The sequence below is a fragment of the Lepidochelys kempii genome, chromosome 11 (assembly GCF_965140285.1).
Source record: "Lepidochelys kempii isolate rLepKem1 chromosome 11, rLepKem1.hap1, whole genome shotgun sequence".
NCBI classification, from domain to species: domain Eukaryota; kingdom Metazoa; phylum Chordata; order Testudines; family Cheloniidae; genus Lepidochelys; species Lepidochelys kempii.
Window position 1 is genome coordinate 69333180 of NC_136390.1, and position 15782 is coordinate 69348961.

The 15782-nt window shown below is 40.4% G+C and overlaps 1 protein-coding gene across 10 annotated transcripts in view; it reads right to left on the reverse strand.

The window, feature by feature from the left end:
- The window catches only part of LRRFIP1 (LRR binding FLII interacting protein 1), a 186063-nt gene that overhangs the window by 20722 nt on the left and 149559 nt on the right, over positions 1 to 15782 (reverse strand). For 5 of the 10 annotated variants that reach the window (XR_012154388.2, XR_012154386.2, XR_012154385.2 and 2 more), the window contains 6 exons: positions 10502 to 10534; positions 6863 to 6988; positions 5300 to 5371; positions 2391 to 2561; positions 1224 to 1316; positions 547 to 639 (listed from right to left, as the gene is read on the reverse strand). Coding sequence is in view for 3 of the 10 variants with exons in the window: in XM_073306758.2 (XP_073162859.2) it covers positions 547 to 639; positions 1224 to 1316; positions 2391 to 2561; positions 5300 to 5371; positions 6863 to 6988; positions 10502 to 10534 (588 nt within the window). In the remaining 7 variants the exon portion in view is untranslated. Of the gene's footprint in view, positions 1 to 546; positions 640 to 1223; positions 1317 to 2390; positions 2562 to 5299; positions 5372 to 6862; positions 6989 to 8296; positions 10482 to 10501; positions 10535 to 15782 lie in introns of those variants that run through there. The other 5 variants (XR_012154391.2, XR_012154390.2, XM_073306756.2 and 2 more) reach the window with 3 other exon arrangements.

The window sequence follows — 15782 nt, forward strand, 5'->3', positions numbered from 1 at the left end:
AGAAATGAGTCTCTCACATCTCATCTGTCACTGACTACCATATTTCTCTCTAGAAGTGCCACTGAGAGTTAACATTTCATTTACACTGGTGGGGGGAAATACGAAGATTTTCATCCCAAGAGTCCAAGGAGCTATAAACAAGCCCACTTTCTCCTTTCCCACAGTGCAGTTATGGTTTAAAAGAGTAAAGGTAATAAATTTGAATAGAAAACCAATTCCATTCAGCATTGAAACCACATCATGAATAGCCAGTATTTTACTAAAGGGCACTCCTTTCTTAGTTCTACATATCCATGATGGGCGTGCACACATTTCACCATGTTATATGAACTCCAGTGAATTTTCAAATCTGGCCAGAAGATAAGCATTTTCTTGGACCTTATCTTTTAAGTTAAAGCCACAATTCAATGTAAAGAGTATATTTGACTGATTATGGGTCACATTGTATAGGGTAATATTTCATTCATGAAGTTTTGCAGGGGCGGAGTCTGCTAAAGAAGCTCAGTGTGAAACTGAGCAAATTTCAGAAGTTGTGTGCGTTCCTACCCCTATTTTTTTGTCTTTCCACTCTATCGTCTCCTGAAGATCAGAAATTTCCCTGATATAGCTCTCCTGTTTCTGTTGCAGCTGTCGGACTTCCTGAGGAGCAGGGACACACAAGGAGACAGAAAGCAGGTAAAGGGTTAATCAGAAGAAAAAGTCAAGATTGTAGTGATGCAAAGAACAATGAAATCAGGTGTTAAAATACAACAATCTACCTACATGCATCGCTCCCATACCCAACTGTTTTCATTCAAAGAGATGAATACAACTCTTGAAACCTACCCTGCTAGGGACAGCCAACCTCTCATCTTTAGTATGACGACAAACACCTGTCTACTGGAACTATCTTGCTCTGAATCCTTACTTGAGTTTTATGCCATTGTCCTCTTTCTTCCAGCCTCTCCACAAGAAGGAGCCCAGAGCATAACAACTTATTCTGAGAAATTAAAGACAGCGTAACGTACAAATCCAACTATGAACAGTACTTCTGAAATATTTTTGTTTTATCAGCCCTAACCATTTCAGGTCTAACAGAATGAACCTACAGTACTGCATCAGATGAGAAATCTGGGGCAGGGACTAAGATTCCCCATTCCTGTCTGAGCCTTCTATCTTCTAACTGTTAGTTTGGAACACATGGATCAAACAACCACATTAAACACAATGGAGTAATTACCTACCTCGAGCATTTCTTCTCTTTGCTTCAGGGTCTCCTTGATTTCTGTGAACTGAAACTGCAATATGCTATGAGCATGCTTTTCCCGCTCAAATTCCTGGAGAGGCAAGGAAATATTTATTTGTCATGCATAATAATAATACCACCTAGAGCTTTGCATACACAGATCTCAAAGTGCTTTACAGATGAGGCAGTATCAATATCTCAATTTTAAGCTTGTTTGTCTGAGATTGGGACTGGGTTATTTCAAACCAAATGCTCAATTTAGACACTGATCCACAATAAACTGGGTGGTGTGTCTCTTATGAAGGAAATCAGATTGCGACTGGGTTATTTTGAGCCAAATGTTCAATATAGACACTGATCCATAATAAACTGGTGGTGTGGGTTTTGGGTCAGGGAGAGTGCACATCATTTACAGCACTCAAGCCCTGCTGACTTCAGAGATAATGACTAGAAATGGAACCTACCTTTTTCAAAAGGTAGAGTACTCCAATGTGGCCAGTCCTTATTGTGAAATTTCAAAAGCAAACCATTTACCAAGAGCTATGCATGATGGAGGACACACTAACCAATATCTCATGAGTCAGAGATTTAGCTCCTGAGAAGTTACCACATAATCCCTAAGGAAATACTAGTTTGCACGAAAGTTAACTCAGTGAGGCTCATTCCATCACCTCAGTGAGGTGACAGTAATTCAAGTCAATAGTATATTTTCAATAGTTAAGCCCATGAATGCCTTAATTTGTTTAAGAAGTACTTCTCACACAACCTTCCTATGGCCTTTTGAATTAAGCTTTGTATGTAACCGTGTCCCAGAGGAAACAGGAAAGCCTTCAAAAGTTGCTAGGGATAACATTTCCTGGAGTCAGAAAGGCTTTTTGGATATTCTCTAAGTCAAAATGCAAATAAAATGCATAAAGCTATACTGATGAGCTTGTATGCAAAAAAGTCACCATATCCTGGATATTGACTTATAAAATGTAAATCTCATATTCATGTGCCGGCAGATAAAGGCAAAAAAGGCAGCCAAGTTGCTAATGAGCGCTATTCAACGGGTAGATTTCTACATACTTGATTCATCCCCCTCTCCTTAAAAAAAAGTATTGTCTCTTCCCTGAAGATACTTTTTCAAACAACTTTCAGCTTCTCAAGAAGTGTTCATACTTACTTTGCTTTTCTCTTCATATTGCCTCCTGGATTCTGCCAGCTGTTCTTCTAACTCTAACAATGCATCCTTCAAGGTATCTACTTGGTACATGAAGTTTGTTTTTTCATTGTCTAGCTGTGCATTGGACACCATAGCCTTTTTATATTTCTCTTCAACTTCTGCTAGGGAGTCCTGAAGGCAAGAAATATGTAAGTACAGTGAGAAGTTACTTCAAAGAAAGCACTTTTATACGTTGCGAAGTATGCAAGCACATGCTTAAGTGTAGACACGCAAGCAGTCCAGCTGAATCAGCTGTTAACCATGGCTTAAGTAACTTTGCTGACTGGGACCCCAAACCTGGGAGAAGAGGTGGCAATATCTGTGCTTTTTGCGGTCTTAAATTAGGACTCTAATATGTTTAATTAAAAATTGCAGTGACTGTACACTACCTTTTGGCTATGTGCACACTTAAAATGCTACAGAGGCACAGCTGCAGCACTTCAGCTTAGACACTCACTACAGCAGTCAGTCCACCTCCCCAAGAGGCAGCCGCTAGGTCCCCAGAATGTAGTGCTGTCTGCTTTAGGGGTTAGTTAGGTCAGCATAGCCACATCCCTCAGGAGAGTGGATTTTTCAAACGCCTGAGAGAGACAGCTCTGTAATGTCAGTTTTCAGTGCACACCAGCAATTTATACTGCATTTTTGGTTAGATTTTTGCTTCAGATGAAGTGTGAAACAAATTGTTTTCCATGCTTACCCCTTATTTTATTAGATCACCTTTCTCAACCTGTTCCTACTGTCTAGGCAATTCAGATTTATTAACTCAGGCTGAGCATGAGAACAGTTCAGATATAATAATAGCTGAAATGTTGGCAAGATACAATGGTACCATTTTCCATGTTACACCGCAGGTCTAAAACCTCTCCAGGTATACAATTTGAATTAAGACCAACCTAACAGCAACTTTCAAACGCATTGCAGTGTAAGTATGCAGGCAAGAAACAAAAAAGAGGTGCCTAGACAGATGTCTTAATTTAAAGCTAGGCTCAACAATTCACCAGTTCATTAAGTCACATTGCTAGCATTATATGGACATCCATGATAAATTTTGGATATTATAATATTCCACTTCTACTAGATCCATAAACATTAAAGGGGGAAATACGCAGATTTTTAAATATGAAAAGATGACAAAATACGTAAGTTTCAAATTAAGAATCTATTTTGGAATACTATTAAAGTATAAGGCACTCTGACATTTTAAAGGTACAAGAACTTGTGTCTCATCATTAAATATGAATCATGTTACTGGTGCGTGTTGCAGGTGTACTGTATAAGACAAGAAATATCAGTTTCTGAAGGGCAATCAGGAATCAAAGCAGCTACATGATTAATTAAATCCTTAAAATTAGTTGGCACGAACTTACACACTGTTAAGGGTTAAATGCAGAACCATAGAAGAACATGCCCAATTTTGTTTTATTAGTATTATCAAATTCTATCCCAACCCTGGACTATCTGTCATTTAATAATTCTAAATCTGAATACAGAGAATAAAACCACTAAAGACATAGCCTAAAATCAGATGGAGGTTTCAATCTATTCACTATTTAACACTTTTATTCTGTGAGGGGATGAATTTAGCTTGCTTAAAATGTTCCAGTCTCTTCCTGGCAAATTCTGAGGAAAGTTACTATAGCTGGAAATTAATTTTTAATTAAGTATATGTTCCACATTCTATGCCAAAAGCAAGATCAGAGGTGACTAAGCAAAACCGAAGTTGTTGGTCTTCAAAGACACAAGCAGACCTGGATAAAAATGCTACCAATGCACTTGAAGGGAACAATATTACAAAAGTCTAGTTCACTTATTCTCCAAAAGAGTAAGGTAGATTGGTTTGCAGAATCTAATATATATTTTGTGATCTAGAAGAGAAAAAAGTTTAGGCTTCATATATCTAAAAGATGCAAAAAAAGCACAAACTATTTTTTCCATTTGCAGGTCACATAAGATGCCAGTAACCGAATATCTTGTACTACTGAACAAATGAGGAAAAAGTATGAGAGAAAGTTTTAATTTTAATTAACAATTATGCTAATATGTACCATATTAGCATATCTGGTATGCTAAGTCCCCAGTACACTCATCTTTACATGCCTTCTGTTTTTCAAAACGCGAGCCAATGCAGCTGAATACGTAGTATAAAGTGTCAAACTGATACATTTATTTAGCTGCTAAACCAAAATCCTTTTGTGCATTAATGGAATTTGTAGGCATTCCTCCCCTGCAGCTGCTGTGACAGTTTACCCCACACAATACGGAGGTTTTACCAGGGCTGCTTGTATAGCATGAGATATGATTGCCTCTCCTTCAAGTATGCATAACTTACCAATTGTTTTACTGGGACTCTCTACCAAGTACCTTTTAAAATACATTTACAGTATTTAACTTTGATTTCCCATGTCACTGAACTCCACAGGTTAGTTACATGCTTAATAATCAGCATTTACTTTTATTTTAAATTTACCCTCAAATTTAGAGTGATTTCCTGTTCTTGTATTATGGACATATTTTAAAAGGAGTAACTGATTGGTATTCTATATGCTCTAATCTTTATATTACGGTTGTTGATGGAGAATTAAATACATTCTCAAGACACCAAAATATAAGACATGCAGTAGTAAGAGTTCTCATTAATCACCTTTTCTACAGAGGCTAATAGAATATTTACATGTGCTGATTACCAAGAATTATCCAAAGAAATGATTACTGGTCATCAGCATGTTTTCCTCACTGATTAAATGCTTTTAGTTAATTCAAACCTCAGCATAAAAGCATGCAGGTTAAATTCTAGTTCTGTCTCTTGCTGTGCCTCTCTGAAAGTTTAGCTCATGTTAATATCACATGTTCAGTCTGCAATAAACCAGTACCTTCATTTCTTTCAGTCCCTGCATGTATTTGCCTTCTACATCCTGAATCTGGTTCTTTAACTCATTGATATCCTGAGGGAAATGGCAAGAAAAGTGAATGATATCAAGAAAACTAATGGGCAGTTATGACAGCTGAATGAGAAGCCGGTGTTCAAAATTCCCATTTACAGACACGTTTCTACTCTAGTTTGAGTTTTCTAAACTTCACTGTAAAAAGATTTACAGGCTTTTCAGCCAATCATCCTTCTTGAATAGATGTATATTCCTGTCCTAATAATTTTGATTGGGAAAATAGGATGTTTCTACAACAATAAGGATGGTCTTGTGGTTAACGAACTAGATTGTGACTCAGGGGATCTGAATTCTGTTTTCAGCTCTATCACAGGCTGTATGATATTGGGCAAGTCCCTTTCTATCTCTCGTTCTGCCTCAGCTCCCTATATGTAAAATCAGAATGCATTCGATGAAGTAAGCTGTAGCTCACGGAAGCTTATGCTCAAATAAATGTGGTTAGTCTCTAAGGTGCCACAAGACTTCCTTTTCTTTTATATTTCTCTACTAGCACCCAACAGCGGTGTTGTGAAGATAAATTTATTAGTGCATGTGAGGTGCTCATAGCTACATCACTCTATGATAAGTCTCAGAGAATAGGAACATGAGCACTAACAGGACACCCTAGGAAGTGTGGGAAATACCACTGGGAAATGGAATGAAGACATTCATTTTAATTATGAGCCCAATTAAAGCTTTACACAATCTCTCTCTCTCCTTGGTCACCTCCTAATGCCAGAACTGCAAAAGAAGTAAAATATTATAATTTGGAGGTGACCAAGGAAAGAGAAAGGGACTGGGTTTGTTTCCCACTTCTATAGTTTTTAATACCAGATGGAACTATTACGATCATCTAGTCTGATCTCCTGCATAACACAAGCCATAGTGTTTCGCCCAACCATTCCTACAGCAAGCCCATAACGTCCAGTAGTGCTACAGCATCTCGTTTTAGAACAGCTATGCATCATTTTTCCAAAAAATAAGATTTCTTTTAACCAGCCAATAAAATGAAAATACAAAACATACCATAAGGTGGGTGAGGTAATACCTTTTATTGGACCAACTTCTGTTGGTGAGAGAGAGAGAGAAGCTTTCAAACTTACACGGAGTTCTTCTTCAGATCACCCAAAGAAAAGCTCCATGAAGGCTCGTCTCTCTCACCAACAGAAGCTGGTCCAATAAAAGATAGTACCCCACCTTGTGTCTCTCATATCCTGGGGCCAAAATAGCTACACAACTCTGCATAAAACAGACCACAGTTACTGCCCACTTTTAGACTTCAAGAGGGCTAAATCTTTAGATGAATTAGGTGTTTCTGGTAACTCCTGCCAATATTGATTTGCATGTGTAATTTCCCACACATACTGATGGAGAAATATAAAACTATGCTTTTAAATAATTCCACTGCTTACTAAGTCAAACTTAGTGGGAAACTTCAAGACATGAAGAAATACATTCTACCTGGCAAGAGACAGCTCCTACCAATACATGTCACTTACAAAGACTTCTTACCTTTATTTCTCTAATGGATGCCTCAGTATCAACGGAGATGGAGGTGTCCCCACTGCCTCTCCGGGAGGAAGTTCCACCCAGAGAGGCTAGCGTAGCTGCTGATAAGCTTGACACAGTACGAGCTCCCTAGAACCATACACAGTTTAAATAAAATGGGTATAAAACAATCCTTTTTAAACACAAAAATGAATGCATGTGAATATTTTGAGAATGTGATCTGCCTCTTTATATGCATACCAAGTCAGAATGATCAAAATGATCTCTTTGGAACAAAGAAAGTTGTTTTCATTTATAGCAGATGGATCATCAGTAGACATGCTGTGCATCAGTGGGTCACAAAAGAACTTCCGTTGAACAAATTTTATGTCCTGAGATTTTTCAGATCATTTATCGTATGACTACTGATGGAGACAGAAGCCTTCATCTTGAGGGCATCAGTTCAAATTTGGAACAGGATGAAATTGACTGACAGAAGTTACCATCAGATAGCTAATTGGTGAGCTATAAGAAGCAAGTCTGTGCCTTTAATTCAGTCCAATTCACAGTAGAGAAGTGTCCAACACCACCAAAATTATATAATTAGCACTCACATTGGCAGTCCCAGCAGCGGCCAGTGTTTAAGTACAGAGCCTCATCTGAGAGTTTTACTTCATCACAATGAGGCAAGGTGAAGCTCACTGAATTTATTCTGTAATATTCAGATATTTTTAAGGCCAGAAAGGACAATCTTGTGTGGCCTCCTGTAATATCACAGAAATTTCACATCAAATTTCACCCAGTTACCTCTGCGTTGAGTCCAATAGCTTGCATTTGACTATAACATTTCTTCCAGAAAGGCACTCAGTTTTGATTTGAAGATCTCAAGAGATGTAGAATATACCACTTCCGTTGGTAGTATATATCAAAGGTTAATCATCCTTAAGGCTTTGAGTCTGTCACAGATTCTGCAACTTCCCATGACCTCCATGACATCTGCAGTGGCTGGCTCAGGGGCTGCCTGAGCTCAGCAGCCCTTGGGCCAGCAGCAACAGTTTCAGTGTGTGGGAGAGGACTCAGGGCTAGGGACAGGGGGTTATGGCGTGTGGAGGATGCTTACCTCAGGGTGGGGGGCTCCCTGTCTCCCACTGGCATGGCCCTGCAGTTCCTAGGCAGAGGGAACAGGGGGGTCCTGGGCTGTATGCTGCTACCGCACCCCCACCCTGCCATCACCAGCAGGTTCCCGGGCCACCTCCTTGGCACTCCTGGACTGCCCCCGCAGCCCCATGCCCAAGTTTTAGTTTGGGGTATATAGTAAAAATCATGGACAGGTCACGGGCTGTGAATTTTTGTTTACTGTCGTGACCTGTCCATGACTTTTACTAAAAATACCCGTGTCTAAAATGTAGCCTTAATCATACTCCACTGCTAAAAAATTGTGCCTGCAATAGGCTATACCTCTCTGACACCCCCCTGGAGAGAGAGTGGGCTCTGCTCTTGCCTCAGAGTTGGGGGCACTGCTCTCTGGCTGTGCTTTTTAAGATGTTGGCCCCCTTGCAAGAGGAAGTTAAAGCAGTTTAAACAAGAAGTTAGTATTCTTCCACAGCAAGCAGAGTTGTAGTCCTTTGGGAATCTGAAGAAGAAATGAGAAAAGTACCTCTTTTCTGAGAGGGCCTGGGCAGCCATGGTCTCAAGCTGGTTCCCTAGTCAGCACTTTTAGGGGATGGGGACCTCGGAGTTGCAGTCTTGTTCCTTCAGAATATCACTCTGCACTGAGCAGGGATCCGGATCCTCCCTTTTCATGGCCTGCCCCACTCTAGGTTTGACAAGCCTCACAGATGTACTGGGTTGAGGCTGATTGCACCCAGAAGGGCTCTTTAACCCCTCTCCTGACTGGGTGGGGGTCTACTCCACCACAGCACCTTATTTCTAATTTGAATTTGTCTGGCTTTAACTTCCAGCCATTAATTCTCGATCTCTGCTAAATTAAAAAGGCCTTTTAGTGCCGAGTATTTTCTCTGCATCAAGGTACTTACACACCATAATCAAGTTAACTCTGTCACCTTTTTGATAAGCTAAACAGATTGATCTCTTTAAGTCTCATTTCAACACTTTTTCCCCCTGCCCTTGAATCATTTTTATGGCTCTTTTCTGTACCCTCTGATTTTTCAACATATTTTTAAAACGTGACCACCAGAACTGGACACAGTATTGCAGTATTGGTCTCACCAATGCTATATACAGAAGTAAAATCATGGAATCATAGAATATCAGGGTTGGAAGGGACCTCAGGAGGTCATCTAGTCCAACCCCCTGCTCAAAGCAGGACCAATCCCCATTTTTTGCCCCAGATTCCTCATTGAACTGGGTTTAGCAGGCCAATGCTCAAACCACTGAGCTATCCCTCCCCCCCCGCCCCATTTTGTTCTGCATGTGTGTGGAACCGAGCACTAGGGAGAATTTGGCACGACTGGGGTTCCTCGACCCTGCGGTAATCCAGCAGCATCAAGGGCCAGGTTCAGTATCTAGGGGTTTCCTTTCAACAATACAACACAGAACTGGCTCGAGCCCCCACCCAGTGACCTATCGCTTAAATCGACTTCTGTACCAGATGACTGGTAAACGTGTTGATAAATGTGAAGTAACACGCATTGGAAAACATAATCCCAACTATTCCTACAAAATGATGGGATCTAAAGTAGCTGTTACCACTCAAGAAAGATCTTGGGAGTCATCATGGATAGTTTTCTGAAAACATCCACTCAGTGTGCAGTGGCAATCAAAAAAGCTAACAGAATGTTAGGAACCATTAGGAAAAGGATAGATGATAAGACAGAAAATATCATTATGCCACTATATAAATCCATGGTATGCCCACACAAATACTGGGTGTAGTTCTGGTCACCCCCATCTCAAAAAAGATACATAAGAATTGGAAAAGGTACAGAGAAGGGCAACAAATATGATTAAAGGCATAGAACACCTTCCATATAAAAGATTTAAGAGACTGGGACTTGTCAGCTTGGTAAAGAGACAGCTGAGGAGGGGGATATGATAGAGGACTATAAAAATCATGAATGGAGTGGAGAAAGTGAATAAGGAGGAAGTGAATAATTTACTGTTTCACATAATACAAGAACTAATGGTCACCCAATGAAATTAACAGACAACACGTTTAAAACAAACATAAGGAAATACTTCTTCACAAAACATATAGTCTTCTTATGGAACTCATTGCCAGAGGATGTTGTGAAGGCCAAAACCATAACAGGGCTCAAAAAGAATTAGATAAGTTCATGGAGGATAGGTCCATCAATGGTGATTAGCCAAGATGGTCAAGGTCACAACCCCATGCTTTGGGTGTCGCTAAGCCTCTGATTGCCAGAAGCTGGGTGTACATAACAGGGCACAGATCACTTGATAATTGGCCCAGTTCTATTAATTCCCTCCGAAGCATCTGGTATTGGCCACTGCCAGAAGACAAGCTCATGGCTAAACGGACCACTGGTCTGATCCAGTATGACCATTCTTATGTTCTTACTATATGAAGCTATATCCTGTCATGGATTTTATTCAAAATTAGTGCAAATTCAATGCAAGTTTAACATGGAAAAGTGGTAAGATATGTGTTATGATCAATATAATTAATGTCAACTCTCTTACCTTCTCAAAGTCTTTTTCTGGCCTTTCTTCAACCTGCAAACAAGAGAGATTATTTAGAAGCAATAATTGGATAATATTGGACAAAGGGAAGACAAAATAAGGCAGGCTGTTTGCTTTTAAACCTAGCTCTGAGGAAGAAGGTTCACTGGCAAGATATTCTGCTCAAAGAACAACCACAACACAGCACTGTAATAGCATTTGTGGGAGGAAGCAGTCTGGATCACACCTCTCAAGCCTTCCTTGGTGTACAGTACATTTTAAGATGGGGTATTCTTCTAACTGATAAAGTGAAGCTTGTGAACTTTTCTGTTAGGACTGCTCATATGTTATATAAATGCTCTTTACCTTAATCAAGAAAGCCATATTTCAAATAATTTCAAATCATTCAGAAATTAGACAGGTGTATAGGCCACATATAAATCACTTGGAATAGAAATCCATATCCAAATCTCAGCCACCCAAGAGCATACTCCACATTAGAAACTAATCTATAAGATGATGCTGAAAAGGGGGGTAGAAAAAGAAAAGATGAATGAGATTAACCAGAAGGTGGTCTTGGGGTGGGCATAACTTTGTTATAGCTCTGTTCTTTAAATTAAAAATAAAATATGAAGAGTGTGTCTCACACATGGAGGAGACAGGAGAAAATAGACAGGCACAAGGAGGGGCCCTTGGCATCTATATAAATCCTCCCAATGTAGTGCAAATGATCAGATGGTAATCTATCCTGAAGAGCAAGGGTTGAGGTCCCATTGGCAGAGAATGTACCTCCTTTGGATTGCAAAGAGAAGTAGTCCAAGTGTTCAAGGGGAGAGTACAGTGGTTTAGGGAACGAGATGGGCAGCAAAAATCCGCAAATTTGAAATTTCAGTTCCAAACACAACAACAAAAAATTCCCATGAAACTACATTCAAGAAGTTTTATTTTGGATAAAAGTATTTCAGCCTGATAAAACATCTTGTTCCAATTTCACCTTTTAAAATGTTATATAATATAAAATGGAACTAAAAAATAACTTTAAAAAAATCAAAATGTTCTTTTCCGAATAGGCTGAAATGGAACATTGACCTTATTTGAAAAAATGGAACAGAGCATTCCAAGTAAAATTTTGTCCATCTCTGTTTAGGGCTCAGCAATTCAGTCATTTGAGGACTGATGCAGATGCTATTTTGGTATTTTATTTTTGGATTTAAAGGAAGGCGAACGCAGAGGGAGGGGCTGCAAAGGTAGTAAAAAGAATTAATAAAGGAATTAACTATGGAAGTACACAAGCAGAAATCAAGCCCACTCAAACACACAATTATGAATACAATATAATTAGAAATGAAACATTTGCCATACAATGGTTCATGCCTTCAAATAGCCAAAGAAACATACAACTTTCAAGTTTTGGATAAGCTAACGAGTTATCAGTGTCTTTCCCTTTAAGGTATCATTTTTGAATGTCAAAGGGCAACGTAATGTCATTAAAAGGAAAAAAGGTCTGGTAGAACTAAAAAAATCACTCAGATTATTTCACTTCAAGAAACTCATTTTCAGGAGGACCAGATTGTGGCAGGAAAGAATTGGTTTCAAGATTACTTTTTTATTTCTTTCAAAGGCATATTTGCTAAACACGGGCATTTTCAGATTAATGATCATTTTAAGAACAAAGGATGGTTTATTTTATTAAACAGCACAACTGCTGAGTTATTAACAATAGTGGGCTCAGCCTAGGATCCAAGTCAAAAGCAAAGAACATTTTAAAAACATTTCTTTCAAATACTGCAACACTTTGGGAAGGGTAAATCCTACTTGGAAAAGCCTTCAAGTGTAGACCAATTTCTTACTGGGACAAATCTGATAGGTAAGAAAAAATAGATAAAGAAATAGGTGTAGCATTAACCTTTTTTGTACCAACTACCCCAACTCAGGTTACCAGAGATCTGGATGATGGGATGGACTGCACCCTCAGAAAGTTTGCGGATTACACTAAACTGGGGGGAAGGGTAGATACGCTGGAGGGTAATGATAGGGTCCAGAGTGACATAGACAAATTGGAGGATTGGGCCAAAAGAAATCTGAGGAGGTTCAATAAGGACAAGTGCAGAGTCCTGCACTTAAGACAGAAGAATCCTATGCACTACTATAGGCTGGCGATCGACTAGCTAATCAGCAGTTCTGCAGAAAAGGACCTGGGGATTACAGTGGACGAGAAACTGGATATCAACAGTGTGTCCTTGTTGCCAAGAAAGCTAACAGCATATTGAGCTGCATTAGTAGGAGCATTACCAGCAGATCAAGGGAAGTGATTATTCCCCTCTATTCGGCTCTGCTAAGGCCACATCTGGAGTATTGCATCCAGTTTGGCGCCCCCGGAAAGGATGTGCACGAATTGGAGAGAGTCCAGCAGATGACAATGAAAATAAGTACAGGGCTGGAGAACATGATTTATGAGGAGAGGCTGAGGGAACTGGGCTTATTTAGTCTGCAGAAGAGAAGAGTGAGGGGGGATTTGCTAGCAGCCTTCAACTACCTGAAGGGGGGTTCCAAAGAGGATTGAGGTAGGCTGTTCTCAGTGGTGGCAGGTGACTGAACAAGGAGCAATCGTCTCAAGTTGCAGTGGGGGAGGTGTAGGTTGGATATTAGGAAAAACTATTTCACTAGGAGGTGGTGAAGCACTGGAATGGGTTACCTAGGGAGGTGGTGGAATCTCCATCTTTTAAGGGTCGGCTTGTCAAAGCCATGGCTGGGATTATTTAGTTGGTGTTGGTCCTGCTTTGAGCAGGGGGTTGGACTAGATGACCTCTTAAGGTCTCTTCCAACCCTAATCTTCTATGATTCTATGAAATGCTGGTTTCTAAATCTTTAATGAAGCAGACAAGATCTGTAGAAACTGGCATGGCCAAATAATCCCATTACAAGTTATACTGCATGGTTGAGGTGGGTCTCAAAGATGATGTATGGAAAATGAGTTTGATTCTCCAGGACAAAAACTGGACGACAACAATTAATGAGGACATTGTTCAATATTTTCAAATGATATAAATATAAAGAGTTATCTTCTATGGGATGCATTTGGAGAAGTTTTTAGGGGTCAGCTGATAAGCAGAACCTCTCAATTGAAAAAGGAGATTAAGAAAAATTAAAATCAGAAGAGATTCATAAAACTCCAGGTTCAAAAAAGTATATAAATAGTTAACTAATATTAGTGGGAAACTAAATATGTTGATGACACATGCCACTGAAAAAGCCCTTAGATATATAAAGTCGATATTTTATGGAACAGGAAATAAATGTGGTAAATTACTGTCTTAAACTTATAGGGATTCAAAAGCAACCATTATGCCACCAATTAACAGCCAGCAATAGATACACACCCTAGTGATGCGTGCTACTTTTGCTGCTTATTATAAACCCACTCTACTTCAGATACACCAAGCTCTGAAGTGATTCAAAAATATCTGGAAGTAGCAGGCTTGCCAAAGATACATGAAATTGATAAAGAAACTGTAGATAATAGAAGAAGAAATCTTAGAGGCAACACCAAGCATGGAAAGTATGCAAATTCCAATATCTGATGGCTCTTCAGGTGAGTTTTATATGGTAATTTAAGGAGAATAGTAGGTCCCTTGAGAGATCCCTTTAGGGACATTTTAAGCTCCAAGCTAAGGCCTTGTCTACACCATAATGTTAGAGTGACACAGGCCACCTTGTGTCAACCTAATTGTGCATAAGTCTACACTTAAATTTGCCTCCCACCAATGTAAGTGCTCCATTATGCCAACAGAGTAACAGCACCTCCCCAAGTGGCACTGAGCCATGGTCCATGTATTGAAGTCGACACAGCAAGAATGTAGATATTGCATTACCTTTGTCAACCCTAACAGTCCTCCAGTCCACAATGCCCAATACTGACTGCTCTGGTCACAGTTGTCAACTCACTGTCCAGGGTCACAGAGACCAGAAGTCCCCCATCCCCATTAAAACCCCACAAATTTTTGAAATGCCTTTTCCTGATTGTCTATCTTGGCAAGTACACCTAGCAGCTCTCCATTGTTGTGTGCAACTGCCCAACCAGCCATGGTGGCTACACACGCCAGACAGGAGGTATTTTATCTGCAGGGCCTGTGGAGAGAACAGGCTGTGCAAGCACAGCTATGGACCAGCCACAGAAACATGGACATCTATGAGCATATTGTACAGGAGATGCAGGGGAAGGGGTGCGACAAGGATCAGCAGCCGTGCTGTGTGAAAGTAAAGGAACTGCAGCAGGCATATCAGAAGGCCAGAGAGGCCAACAATCAATCTGGTGCTTAGCAGCAGACCTTCTGCTTTTACAAAGAGTTGCATGTCATATTTGGCAAACACCCCACTGCTACCCTACACACCACTGTGGATACTCCAAGGCCCCTAGTGTGAACAGTGAGGAGAGTGGGGGTCCTGTGACTGCGGGGTCCAGCTATCCCACGAGTCAGGAGCTGTTTGAGATTCCACTGCAGTCCAATCAGTGCCAGCAGTTGAGCACAGGGAATCCTGATGCCGGGGAAGGAACCTCAGGTACATGTGTAATTGTATTTCCCACTACAATGATGTACTGATCCCTCCCCCCAACTCAGCAGGACACAGGTACTGACTTTTCATTAATTTACTTGTACTAGAAGAGGCAGTGGTACAATAAAGAGGCAGAGTTGCTATCGGTTTTTCATTGCCCTGCAGAATTAGTAGGGGGGCCATATGGAGCAGTTTATGTACACAGGGGTTTCCTTTGAATCCTCTTCAGAGATCTTAGTGAAACTTCCATGGAGGTATATTGTAAATCCTCTCCCAAAAGTTTCTAGGGATGGCAGCCTTATTTCTTCCTCCACAGTAGGACACCTTCCTATGCCAGCTAGTAATAACTTCAGCAGGCACCATTGCAGTCAACAGGCTAGTAGCATAAAGGTCTGGGTGGCTTTGAGACACCAGCAACAGCTGTGCCTTTGTTACCCTCAGAAGTGAGATTTCAGCGAAATTCACCATCTCTTGCAGAAAATGGAGCCATGATGGGAACCTGACCCTGGAGTCCCAGTCACTCCTGCACGACTCGTTTCTGCCCCATCATGTCTTGCCAAAACTTCCCAAAAGACAGTGCACTGAATGGTGGTGAGGTGCATACTGGGATGCCTACCCATGGTGCACCACACTCCTGGTGAGTTCTTGCACTGCGGACACAAGGAGCCAAGTATGCACATGCACAAGCAATATATTAACTGCAGCAGCTGTTATGCTGATGTAACTTGCATTGGCAAAAGTCTGTAGT